Source organism: Sturnus vulgaris, chromosome 4 (genome assembly GCF_052056855.1).
Source record: "Sturnus vulgaris isolate bStuVul1 chromosome 4, bStuVul1.hap1, whole genome shotgun sequence".
NCBI lineage: Eukaryota > Metazoa > Chordata > Aves > Passeriformes > Sturnidae > Sturnus > Sturnus vulgaris.
Window position 1 is genome coordinate 28091723 of NC_142246.1, and position 13834 is coordinate 28105556.

General features: G+C 34.9%; 1 protein-coding gene across 17 annotated transcripts in view; it reads right to left on the reverse strand.

Annotated features, from left to right (window-relative positions):
• Window positions 1-13834, reverse strand: part of SGCZ (sarcoglycan zeta) — a 412929-nt gene that overhangs the window by 64660 nt on the left and 334435 nt on the right. For all 17 annotated transcript variants that reach the window (XM_088163416.1, XM_088163414.1, XM_088163420.1 and 14 more), the window contains one exon: window positions 8539-8626. In XM_088163416.1, coding sequence (XP_088019542.1) covers window positions 8539-8626 — 88 coding nt within the window. The remainder of the gene's footprint in view (window positions 1-8538; window positions 8627-13834) is intronic.

A 13834-nucleotide genomic window follows, 5' to 3' on the forward strand; every position in this document is an offset into this window, starting at 1 on the left:
GCTTGACTGTTCACTTGGAAGAATCTCTTTTGTGACTAGAAACATGCTAATTTCCCATAGATGTTTCAATAATAAAACTGACAGAACTCAGACTTTTAAAATATAACTTAGCTGAAGAAAGGATCTAAGTTTACAAAGAAATTACTTCTTTCTCCTGTTTGACAAATCTCTTTGCTATTATTTCAACATCATAAAGAACATCAGCCTGCTGTTGCATTTCTACCTCCAAGTGTTTTCTGCAACTCTGAAATAAAGAACATCAGAAAGATCTCACTGCTCTTCTTTCTTTTAAATTATATTTTTGTATTTAATTAACTTAAAATAGGCTTCTCATTTTTGCCCCTATTTTGTCCTTCGCCCCTTAGAATAATATATTCCTGACAATATTAGTGAGCTGTCTGAACATCAGGGAGAAAAGGGGTAAAAATAAAACCTTAATGTCTTGTCAGAGACTTGTTAAAGGTCCAGATGTTGTAGGTAATTTAATAATACTTAGCACACAGCAGCAGCCTTGTGAATGTCACAACGCATGCACAGCAGCTGTTTTTGAAGCTAAATGAAGTATTAGCTTCAGATAAAGCTAAAGACAAAGAATTGGAACCATCTTTGGAAGATGTAGGCTGCATCCTTCAAACCCACTCCTATACCTCTAAAATTACTTATATACCTCTAAATAACTCAATTTCTTTGACTTTTGGGATGTCTCTCCTACAAAAGGAAATCACTTCTCCCTCCCTGAACATTTGGGCAGTAGTTACGCTGTCTGTACTGGCCAGCACGTGGGTAACAGCAGATGTCAATGGATTAATGTTTAAACACTAATACTTTTGCACCACCATGAATACACTAATTACCTCTTCCCACTCAGACTCCTACAGTTAAATCAATCAACTGCTCACAGCTCCAGGTCCTCTGATATCTTATGGGGCCAGGTTGGGTGGGATGGGAGGAGGATAAAATATTTGAGAAATACAGCAGAATACCTTTTTCTCCTGTTTCCAGTACCAATTTTCTAGAAACTGTCAAAAGCACACATCAAAAATAAGTTACTGGACCTTAAAATTCTCTCCAAATTTAGATCATAGACAAACAAGAAAAGAAAATAATCTGCATGAGTTTTGTCTATGGTACAAAAAGAAAAATATCAGACTAATTATGAAAGTACAAAGTATGTTTTTCTTTGTGTCTGTTAGTTACAGACAGAAAAAGTGCCTTCCACGTTAGATCCATACAGCTTCAGATATGAACTAACATGAGCTGAACCTTGTATCCGAGGTAGAAATACTCTTCCTGAGCTCAGACTGAGGGAAAGACAAAGAGAAGAAGAGAAGTTGGATCAAGACTCAAACGACAAGAAATTTTAGAGTCTGAAGAAGGTAGAAAGAAGAAAGAAAATATACCAAATGCAGAAATAGGGGGAAGAGATCTTAAGACCTCAGCTCTGGAAGTACTGAAGTTATTACTTTTAAGATTCAAAGAAGATTATGTGTAACACACTACTGAGGATGATAAAGCAAAGAATCATATCCACTGCATAGACATTTTGGATAAGCTGTCTAATACCAACAATGTATAAGCACTTTCTCTCCCCTGAAATAACTATGCTGAAACTGCTGCTTGCAGTTGTGTTTATTCATAGAGAATTTTTAATTCTTGACATCTCAACTAATGTGATATGCTTTTGTATTTCAGAAAGGAGGTATCAGGCTAAATAATGGCTATACCTACAAGAAGGAATGACCACTTGCTCCTAATAACTGACAGAAAGATATCTTACAATTCTATTTTTACAGCACAGTTTTCATATAGCAATTCACGTGGCAATGAGGGAGACTTAAGATATATTTTACACCATAGAGTATTTCAAATACTAACCAGCAATGTGTCTGCACATAACATATAATAACATCATCATAATGATACGAAAGGTATTGCTTAAAAACTGAAAATATACCTAATTTATCAGAAGCAATCAGATGTACTATGTAAAGCATCTCTCTCTTTCAAAGACATCTTGTTAACCAAACACAAACTGGACTGAAAATGGTTGATGTACTATATTTAACAGTTTGATGAGTTAATTGTGTAATGGAAATGTAAAAAAGTATTATTTTTCAATCCAGTTAATGCAAGGGCTTGTCACAAGGACATATTTGCCATAGCTGAATTTCAAATACACACATGAAGTTTCCACAGAAAATGATGCAACTAATTCACTAGTGAAATAGAAACAAAAAGTAAGGAGTTGTCTGTCTCTTGATGCTGAATCAAAACAAACAAACCCTGATGCTTTCTATTGTTTGTAAATTGCTTAAACAGAGAGTTGCAAGAGAAATATGGATGGGTTTCAAATAAATTATGATGTCAATTTTTTCAGTATCAGTTTGGCAGATCCATCAAAGTGCTGGCAAATAGGTCAAAGTTTGGACCAGTTTTCAGAGAGTTTCACATTTTCTTAATAATGCACTTCAGGATAATTAATTAATGGGAGTGGATTCTCATGATAGTTTAGCCAAAGTCATTAAGAGTATATATTAGGTGAACTCCTATCACAAAACCTGTGATAGGAGCACAGATGGTTTGCAAAAAGACTTTTCCATGGACTAGACAGACAGAAATGGAGGCAATGTCACGTTGCACTGTAAATTATGAGGGATGAGACTCAGATTCCAGCTGGACATTTCAACTGTTATAAGCAACATGGCTCACTTTCTGACTGCCTCTTGGCTCATCTCACGTGCTTTGCCAGGAGGAGACATAAAGCCATATGGCCTTCCAGGCACTGCTCCATCATTCCTTCTGTAGTGAGTCCTGAAGCTGAAAGAAATCCTTTAACCCTGCAGTTAAGTACAAGGTAAACTAACCTGTATAAAAAAAGAGCAAGTTATCTCCAATTGACCTCAATTTAAAAGATCTGACAATGGATTTGTACCACAAATCAGTTGCATTTTCCCTTCTTGATAAATTGTTTATATTCCCACATCTGGGAAGAGTGCTGAACTGGCTATAAAAGTTTAAGAAACATCATACTTTAAAATTAGTACATTGAGAATGTATGATTTTGCTATGCAAATTATCCAAATATTCTCTGAATGACAAGTACCTAATCAAAAGGTAGCAGGGAAAACATCAGACAGCCAAGTGATTGTCAACAGAAAATCTAAAAAACTGTAAGGAGTGCAAGTAATTTAGCCCAGAAATTATGGATTCTGTGTTCATTTATTTTTGCATTAGAAAACTAAGAGGAAGTGAAGTAACTATAATTTAAAAACCTTCGCTACAATAACTTGATGAATGACAAAATGTCCCAAAAGAAGATCTTAAGCTATTACATTTTCAGTCTGCATTTCAATGTGAAATACTCCTCTTTGTATATAACTGCAAAAACTGGACTACTAATTTATCTAGGTATGGTAAAATGAATAGCCTACATTTCTTATTCGCATATATTAAAGTGGTATTAGGGGCCAAAATTTGTGTTTATTCAGCCTGTATTTCAGTTAAGGAATAGAAATTGAGAGAACACTGAGAACATGATAAGTCATTTATCTAGCTTTGTTTTGTCATATCTTCTTAACAACAATAATTATGCTACTGACCACAGTGTGTACAAGAGCAATTGCTTCTATATGGAAATTAGACTAGCAGAATGTTTAATGTATTTCAGATTTTGGAAATCTCACTGTAGTTTGGAATGACAGGTGGGCAAACCTCTTTGTAAGTGGAAGGAGAAAGTCTTTATTTCACATATTCCTGACAAGCTCTAATCCATGTTTTACCAGCTGAAAGGCAGAAACAGATAATGAGAGATTGTAAATCAATTAATCCCTTCCCTCCCAGAACCCTACTACAGATGATACAAGAACAATTATGCAGATAAGAGAAGAGCTGAGACCATTTTTTCCCTTTTCCTATAGTGAGGAAAGGGTCTATATGGATGATCATTCTAAAACCACCCTCTTCTTGCAACACTTAGGAGAAAAGACCTTTCAGTTGAGGCTATAGTGTATGCAGACAAGATTCAAACCCAGAAACATTTATTGTCTCATTAAGCATGTTATTAATGGATACTTAGTTCAAGTTCATAAAAATCTTAAGTAAATGCCTGACAATAATACCAAAGATTTAGAGCAACATGTATAGACATATTATTACATATACCTTATTACTATTGTTACTACCTCATAGAGTAAGAATATATCATAACATTTTGTTACTCCCACAGATGATTCAAAAAACCAGAATACTTGAAATGCTGTATCTTGATTCAGATTTTCATTGACATCTAAATGTTGCAAAGGGAAAATCAGAAGTGGCATTTAGGTGATGAGTTATTTGATCACCTCAGAAGTGCAGGGGTAGCAGGATGTGTTACCTGTTAAGGTATCACTTGATATAAGCATAGGAAACTGCCATATATGATATAGGTATGAATGATGAAGGAAACTCCACAAAGTTGCATACCTGCAGTTTCTAATGGCCAACAGTTTCTGCACAATAACCCAAATACTCTTGATGGAACACGGCAAGGAAGCAAGCACATTTTAAAGAAAAAGATCTCGGAATGCACAAGACAAGTTTTGTGGTAAATGTATGGAAAAGATCTCCAAGGTTGACAAGTTATTTGAATATATCTTTCAGTAATGTTATCAGTCTTTAGCCGTGCTGTAATTGAAAATCATATATCTTCCTGTCATTTTCAAAAAGTAACTGCAAGAATGTGATATAACTTTGGTATTAAAATATTTTTTTCTGAATTTGCATGGCTCTGGAGATCTCAGTGACTAAAGCGACAGGTTTAGGAGCTCTCTAAAGCTCTGACTTGTACAGGTCTGGATATCTGTGAAAGTCATGATTCTGTCCAAGGGCTCAAAGCTTAGCAGAAATGAAACACACTTTTTTGTTCATTTCAGATATCCCTAGAGCTCTTTATGAACAGAAAAGGGTCAAACAGTAGCAGAAATACCTGTCAGAAACAATTATTACAGTAAGGAAAAAAGTAAGGAAAAAACCACCTCTCACAAAAAAAAAAAAAAAAAAAAAAAAAAAAAGAACCTGAAATAATAATCCAACCAAATAATAATCCAATGAAGACGAATTTACATCAAATATAAATATGCATTTCAGTTTCAAATGTCACATTACTTTTTTTTAGTGTTTGCAATCCTAATATACTCCAGTCAAAGGCAGGCAGAGGTATATAAGATATGTGCAGACAGCATGGAGACAAAAGACTTGAGGCTCAAGGTGAGCAACTAATGTGCATTTCTCAGATTGGTAGAAAGAAAGAGGTAGATCATTTTCTATATAAACTATTCAAATACTGGTTACACAGAGAAAAAAGGTTGTGTAAAAGTAATTCAGTAATAAGTATTAGTAACTAAGGATTGGGAGGGGAGAGGTGATAATTTATTCAGCAAAGTTCAATGGATTGTCATCTTTTCATCTTTATTTTGTAGATACAATTCATGTATATGCTACATCTGCTCCATTGGTCTTAAATGGCATGTCTAAAAACTGAAGGCTGTGGAGTCTCTTGGAGATCCAGACACAAACTTGGCAGTTTCCAGATCATATGTTATGAATAGCCTGGAGTACAAACCAACATCTCTTGCTCACTTGGTACAGATCCCAACAGAAAGCATTGCCACAGCTGTGACTTTCTCTCTGTACAGTTTTTAGTGCCAGTATAAAAATACTGTACTGCAATAATGGGTGTACCCTTGGTATTGTATGACCTGAAGCATAACTTGAATTTATACCATTTAAACATGCAAACATTCAATCATCCAATACACTTAGTTACCTTAAAAAAAAGAAAAAAATCATATACTTTTTCTTCACTCCTCTAGGTTAGGATGTTTCCCAAGATGTCTTAATGATGCACTTTAATGACGTATTTTGTCTTCCATAGTCACTTACAGAATTGAATATCCATTAAGAGTTTCACTGGATTTTTTCCATCTCCCTGAGTGAACATATAGCCTTCTTCCTTCCAGCCTCAATACTACTTTTTTACATCAATCCATCTTCCCATTATGGTATGCTCTTAAGGTTGTCTTAGTCTTACATGGCATGGTTTCAAATACCACAGAAAGAATTTTTAGTTGTCCTAAAATCTGGCAGGAGCAGAAATTTGGTTGCCAAATACAGGATGAGACCAGCCTATTTTCTGGTTTGTAGTATCACTTCAGTCCTGTTAAATGTGGATAAAATGCCAATGATATCACATGTATAAAAACTGCATTATCATCCTTTTGAATGCACTGACAACCTTCTTTCTTTGTAGAATGCTCCTGCCATGCATATTAACTTGCCGTCTATTTTTTAAAATGATTTTTCAACTCTTTAAAGACTGAACAGATAATGACATTTCAAAGTTTTAACATGAAAATTTTCCCCCCAAGACATTATAATTTAATTTTCTGTTGCTTAAAATATTTTCCCTCACTGTTTATTTTCATTCCTTTCACTGGCCAGCCACACAAACAGCTCCTTCAGCACACAGCACTAGTGAATGAACAGAGAGCATTTTTAAAGACAGGGACTTTCTGGAGTGCATTTACAACTAACAGAAAGAAATATTTTCTTATGTCAGCAAACTCGGTATAGAAAAGTCCCCTCCTATCCTTTCAGGAAATGTGGTCATGCTTTTGCCTACGCAAAAGTAAAAACTTTATCTCTGTTCTGTCTTTCAAAAACAAAAAAATTTAGACGGTAGTGCATTAATTATATATTTTTACTTTTAGGTTCCTGCTAATTTATTTGATTTCTTAATAGTAGAACATCCAGATTTTACTGATTCTACTGGCAGTTGTGACTGTCTTTACTAAGTAAGAAGTGTTTAATTAGAGATAAGGAATATTTTAACATGTATCCAATACTGTACAGAGGATTCACAAAAAAAAAAAAAATATACTGACATAAGAAATAATAAAGGGCATATACAAAAATAAAGAGGAAGATAGATTAAGAAATAATGTAAATAAAATATTGCAATTTAACAAGCTTCTAGTCTCCAGAGATGGCACCAGCTGCACACCAAGAAGCTTAAGGTGTTCACCCTAATGATGGTAACATAAAAACATATGGTTTTTTTAGGCCTTCATGTTTTTAGAATATTAACCTCTCGTGTGATGCCTTTAAGTAGGTCAGTCTCAATACACTCACACTCATTTTCAGTGCTGGATTCACTCAGGCAGAACAGTGTCAGTGATAAAAATGTTATATCTATTTCAGCCAATGTGAGTGTCTGCCATGGGCAACTCACTTTTTTGCAATTACCCGCTAAAGTAGAGGCTTTAACAAGAGAGTTTCCAGATGATAGAGAACTGCATTTCATAATTGCACTGGGCAAGTACAATATGGCCAGAACAGGTGTTGGCTTAATTTTCCTCATCTGTACCTGCTATCAAGTCTGGTTACCTTTGCACACTCATTCGATGTGGTCGTTCAGGGGAATCAGTGCAGATGGTGTGTCACTGTGTGCGCTTGGCAAACATTTCTACAACTAGAAGCCACTGTTTCCAGTCAGTGTGATAACTTAGTATAGATTGCAACTAGAGTTTAACCTAATTTGTGGGCATAACCTCAGCACATGAGGAAAAAACAATTAATAAAACACATCTTAATCCAAAAGTAAAATGAGAAAAATTAAAACACAAAAAGTCTAAGGGGCGTCTCCCTGAATTTTATATACTAAGGTCTTATGCATGTATGTTGTTATATTTTTCATCCCATTCCCAGTCAATATATATTGGTTTGTACTACAACTAGAACATCACTTTTCAGTGAATTTTTGGCCAATATTCTTAAAAATAATTTAATATCAGTACTCTTCTAGTTCAGAAAATATAAAAAAATACTACTTCATATTTATTAACACAAGATGTATGATTTGCACTAAAAACAAAGTACAACACAATAGACTTCATAAAATGGGGGAAAATACATGGTAAGTGAAACAGATAAGTAGAGGATTTTTTAATTTCCATTTCGTTTGGAACTGCTTTATTTCATACTTAGTAAAATATCAGTTGTAATGAATGACTGGCAGTATATTAGCTTTTTATTTAAATTTTGTAATGACTGGGAAAGAATTTTGTTTTTTAGTTTTTGTCTGTTTTTTACATTCTGTTACTCCAACTACTTTGAATACGTGCTGATACAAATGCCTTACAAGAGTGACAGGGCCAAAGCAATTGCCACTGAAGAAATGGAAGACTGACAGAAAGTGTAAGAAAGCATTGTTGAACATATTTTGCTGAGGGTTTTTCAGATTGTTTTGTTACAAAGGTCTCAAAAATAATGTTTTTTCATTAAACTCTTTTCATTTAAGTTTTTTGAGGCATTTCTAGTTTTTCTTTCTTGAGCTAATGCTGAATTATGCTCTTCCATTGTATGGAATGTTTTTTGAGTATGCTGATGAGATTTTTTTTTCCCCCGGCTTTTCAGTAATATTTTACATATGATGGTAATTAATGAAGCCTATTGATAAAGCTAAACTGATAAACATAATATTCAATAAAGAACACTCACCCACTGTCAGTTGTCCAGTTAACTGTCCCATGTGATTTCTTGCATTCACTGTTACATTTCTGTCAGACTGTAAGACCAGTGGGCTATCCTGGGAAACATGCATGAGAGAATAAATGAGAGAACAAAAAATTGAGGTAAAATTAAGTTAGAACTTGATATCAACATGCATGCTGATAGGGAAGTGGTGTCAAGTATAATAGCCCTTTCAATAATTTCATTAAATATTTTACAAGTCAAATTTTTATATTAAAGAATACCAAGAATACTATTTTAAGCTTGAAATCTTTGTGCATACAATATCTGCTTCATAAATCCGATTTGAATGTGATTTATTTGATTTAGGTTTTAATTTCCTGGTAATATGACAAAGTTACAAATTCAAAAAAACCTTAATGCAAACCTGTTTCACCAGCCTTTCCCGAAAAATGTTAACCTTTACTTTTTTAACTACGTAACCAGCGTAGTTAAAAAGTGCATTATCATCCTTATTAATAGAAAAAATATTGTATTATTATATTAATCTGCACAATCTATAATATTTGCATTTCATTTACTAAAACCTTACAAACAGAGATATGCATTTCTTTGAAGAGGATTTTTACTCTCAAAAAAACAATGGGAGCACTGTAACAGAGCTCTGATCCACTGCCAATAGCACCTTACAGGTTCTATTAGGGATCAAACTGATACAACAAGACAAACACTTTGTTAAATACAGTTTTAACGATTTCGTAGTCAGTTGGCAGAATGACTACCTGGCTCTCAGCATCCAACTAGGTTTCAAAATGTTTGAAAAAACATTTTGAAAAATGTTTGCGTATATAGGTGTAAGTTTATCCTGTGTTCAGAGCCAACATAAGCAACCTCAGAAAGAATTGAATTTTGCTTCTTGAAGAATGAGGAGCCAGATGCACTCCTCTAGGGGAATTGCAGAGACACAGCAAAGGGGAAGAGCTTCAACAGAGAGCCAAGAGAAACTGCCTAAAAGAAAAGTGAGGTCACCAATCATGCTCTCACTAGAGGGGGGTGAGTGCATGACAGAAGAAAAAAAGTAGGATTGTGACTGCCGCTGCAGAGAGTCACTTTTCTCCCTGGAATCGCTTGATACCACACTCTTCTTTCCCTGAAGCTTGCAGAGAAACCATGGATACTTTAATGCTTCTGGTAGAAGCATCTGGGGAAACAGCTGACTGAAACAGCTGGGGATGTGCCTTAGGTAGGAATGGCTAAAGGCTAGGAAGATATTTTGGAAATGTATTACATACTTGTTATATTCTTAGATTCTTCCCTGGGCATCCATTATTGGTCATCCCTAGATTGAGCATATGAAGTTAAAGAGACATCATATGTGTGTGTCTTAATATATTGGTTCTTGCTGTTCTTGAAAGTTTTTTTAGATGGGAAGGAAAGGACATAAAGAGACATAGATGAAGATTTATTTTTACCTGAACGATGCATTAGATTTTCACTAAAATTTTTCCATACTTTACAGTCCTTTCCTTTGAATCCGGACCTTTCCCATACATTCCCAGTTGTTTTCACTATGATTATTAACTTTAAATGATAATCGGTTCCCTGGGAAGTCTGAAATTATACTGAGCTAATTTCAAGGAGTTCAGGTGTATTTAATCTCTCACTGGACTATGCCATGACCTCTCTAACATCCTGCCAATTAGCTCTGCTTCACAGATTCTGGCAGATGAAAGTGACTGTTTGGCTTGTCCATCTTTCTAGATAAAAAGATATAATTATCAGTGAGACACTGTGTTCAATTTTAGTAGTTTGAGCTAAACATGTGATGCAATCAAGGGAGCTTCTGGCAACAAAAGCAGCTGTTAAGGACCTTTTTCTCACCATTTGATTTCCACTTTCCTTATGGTCCTTTGAAAATCATTAGTCCAGGCAACTGCTGCTCTGGGAAAGGCAGTTGTCCTAATAGGCATCTTCAAGGCCAAAGACTTTTTAAGGAGCTCTTTTTACTTTTGTTTAGTCACTTTTTGGGGAAAAGTCTTCTCAGTTAGAATAATCTTATCTTTAGCAAGCGAGGATACTGCCATGCCTATTTTGCCAGTTCAGCAAAGGCTTGGGAACTTATGCTCTCAAAGATTGATCACAGTCTGATCTGAAGGTTTCTTTCCTTTCACTGTAGAAAAATACTTAACACAAACCTCAGGCTAAAATCTGCCTCTCAGGTTCTAATTTTAAAAAAAGAAACTTGGATATCAAATTCTGAAATACAGGATAATGAAAAATTAGGTGAGCCAAGCCTTCTTTCTTCTCCTTTCCTTGTCTTTTATAAAAGATAAAAAGAGGGCTGAAGACGTTAAGAACTTACATTTATATTCCTCACTTTCTGGATGAAAAATATAGAGGAGTAAGCTTAAATTCTGGACCAAAGAAAATGCAGTGGCAAAACTCCTATCAATTTAAGCAGTCCAGTATTTAATCTATATTGTTTACCTGTACTTTATTTTATGCAGGAGGTGCCTAAAGACAGAGCTTCCAGGAATTCAAAAATAGTCTACTCAGAGGAGTTAGACATTCAGAGAAGACTTAGCTGAAATCAGTGGAATTGTTGATCTATAAGATGAGTATAAAGTGCAATGAATATCACTCATAGGAACACAAACATATCTAAAGCAGGAAAAGACTGGATAATTTTCTCTCTGCATTAACAGACCTGTTACTCTCTTGATGCAAACTTCAGCTTACAATGATTTGTGATGCCATTTCAAAAATTATGCTGTAGAAAACAAAACCCAAAAATGTAAGAACATTCTTACAATTATACAGAGCTTCAATAATGTCAATATGTCAATAACTAAAATATTACAGAAGGATGCTGTCAGAGCCATGAGGGCTCTACCTACCCAGCCTCCCTGGGGGGCCCATTTCAGTCCAGCCCCACCTGAGCCCCTTCTGGTTCGATTGTGCTACTTGTCTCCCTTCACTATTTAAGGAGCATTCAGCCCTCACTGCTTCCTTGTTGGAACCCTAAAAACAGGGAATTTTAACTTTCCTTGCTGTCAGGCACTGACCCCCAAAAGAACACTGCTTTTGACCTGAGGCCTTGGAGGAGGCTTCCAAAATTGAATGATAGAACTGGAATCACTGGTGTGTAGTTTGAATAGAAGTGTGTAACATCATATGGTGAAGGGTTTGGAGTTTGGGATTTTAGAATATAGTAACAAGTATGGGACAAGATGGAGGTTTTAGGGCGGATGTTTCTTTCTTCTTGTTCTTCTCCTTCTTGGGTTTAGGTGGCATTTGTTAACTGGATAGAAAATGCCACACTGCGGGTCACAGGTGTTTGGTCATTGGGTCAAAATGAAACATAATGTAGGTGTTAGCTTTTAATTGGACTGTTTGGCTTTAAAAGACCTTGTAATGAGCGAGATGCAGCCCCAGTTCTTAATTTTTAGCTTGTTATCTAGAAGTGCTGTAGCACTTGCTATACTATAGATAAGAATTAAACAACTGAGTCCAAACATGAAATTCCATCTCTCGTGCTTTTAATCCCGACTCTGACTGAAGAGGAAAAAAGAAGATAAAGAGCTAATACTTCCTGACAGAAATGATTACCTCAAGAATTAACTGATGTTTATGATGTGTGAGATGACTCTTGTTATAAACCCCATATTATTACAACTTCAAGATTAAAGGTAAATCAGAATAAAATGTTACAATAGTTACTTCTTATCTGAAACAGGTTTACAGCTAGAATTCATAAAAGTAAAAACAAACTAATTAATTTAGGGGATATTTTCAGAAAGCTTTCTGGAATTGTAATCCAGTAATAAATACAATGAAAAGTTTGAGGAAAAAAAGGTTTGGGTTTTAATTTTTGTGTTTGTTTGGTTTGGGGGTTTTTTGAGTAGGAATCACAGTTCAGTAATAAGTATCAACTTTTGTTTTTAGAATTAGATGAGCATTTTATTGTAAATATATGAAAGACTGATAGATTTCTTTATGAAATCATTTTACCAAAAAATATTCTGCGTGAGCAATCATAGCAAAACTTATTTCTTTTAGAGCTGGTTCAATTATTTTTAATATATTTTGGACAAATTTCATGTATTTTGTACAACATTCGAATGGGCAATCCCAGCTAATTAGCTCAGTTTTGAGGAGTCTTTCCAAAATATACATTTTAAATTAGAAACACTTTAAATGGAGGAATTTAATTCTAGTTAGTTTAATAAAACAATGGTTTACTTTAGGTAAGATGGTACAATGTATAATTAAATATAATCTCAGACTTATGCTCAGAGCACAGTTAATTATGATAATATCACCAGCTGACACTCAGAAACAGTACCAATATGTCTACATTGTTATGGTGCAAGCAGTGGCTCTTTTATGATTTGATTTCTGTGCTTAGGCAAGTGTAACACTTCAGGTCTCTGCACTTCTACACTGTGTCATACAGATGTAAAAAGTAATTTAATAAGCAGGTACGAGTCGAGATCTGCCACGCTATCTGCTGGAAGTTTATAAGAGGATGTAATGTAATATATTCTTTTATTTGAGCCTATCCCCAGTATGGATAGCTAAAATAATAATGGCAGAACCTTTCTTTACAGGACACATCTCAAACATACCCTGATACAAGTGACTCAGAATGACCATTTCATTACCAAGGTACATACAAGGTTTGATACTGATTATTTTTTCTTTTTTTACAGAAAAAAAAATCAGTATTAAACGTTGGTTTGCTGAGAAACTCCCCATTAACAGATTTTAAGAAATACAGAGAATATAATTCCTCTTTGCTGCATACCTCCACAGTTTTTCTGTTGCTTTAGAGATACATGCTGTGGGTACTGCTGAACAAGTTGATTGTCTGCATCTGGCCAATGATTCTTACAGAAGAATGAAGAATATGTGAGTTATTTGACCACACCATAGAAACAAAATGAGAACTGAAAGAAATAGAAAGTACTTAGTACTGTCAATGCAGCAGACCAAGGCAGATGAGTAGGTCTGCAATAACTACAGGGGCAATTGCAATTAAGGCAAATGGGGGATTACAAGTGTGAAGAATATCTTGGAGGAATTAAGTGCAAAAACTTTAGAGGAAGAGTATGAAAGACACAATGTCAGTTAAGAAGGGTAAAAACCAGAGCAAAAAGATGTGAGGAGATGGAAAAAAACATTCCTTAGAAGTAATCCATCATCCAGAACTGGAACATCAGCATGTTTTAGCAATATTCCTTGCAAATGGGGAGAGATATAAGACAAAGTTCCAGAGACTAAAAACCCACACATCTGTGGGGCTTGGAGTTTCAGAGACAGA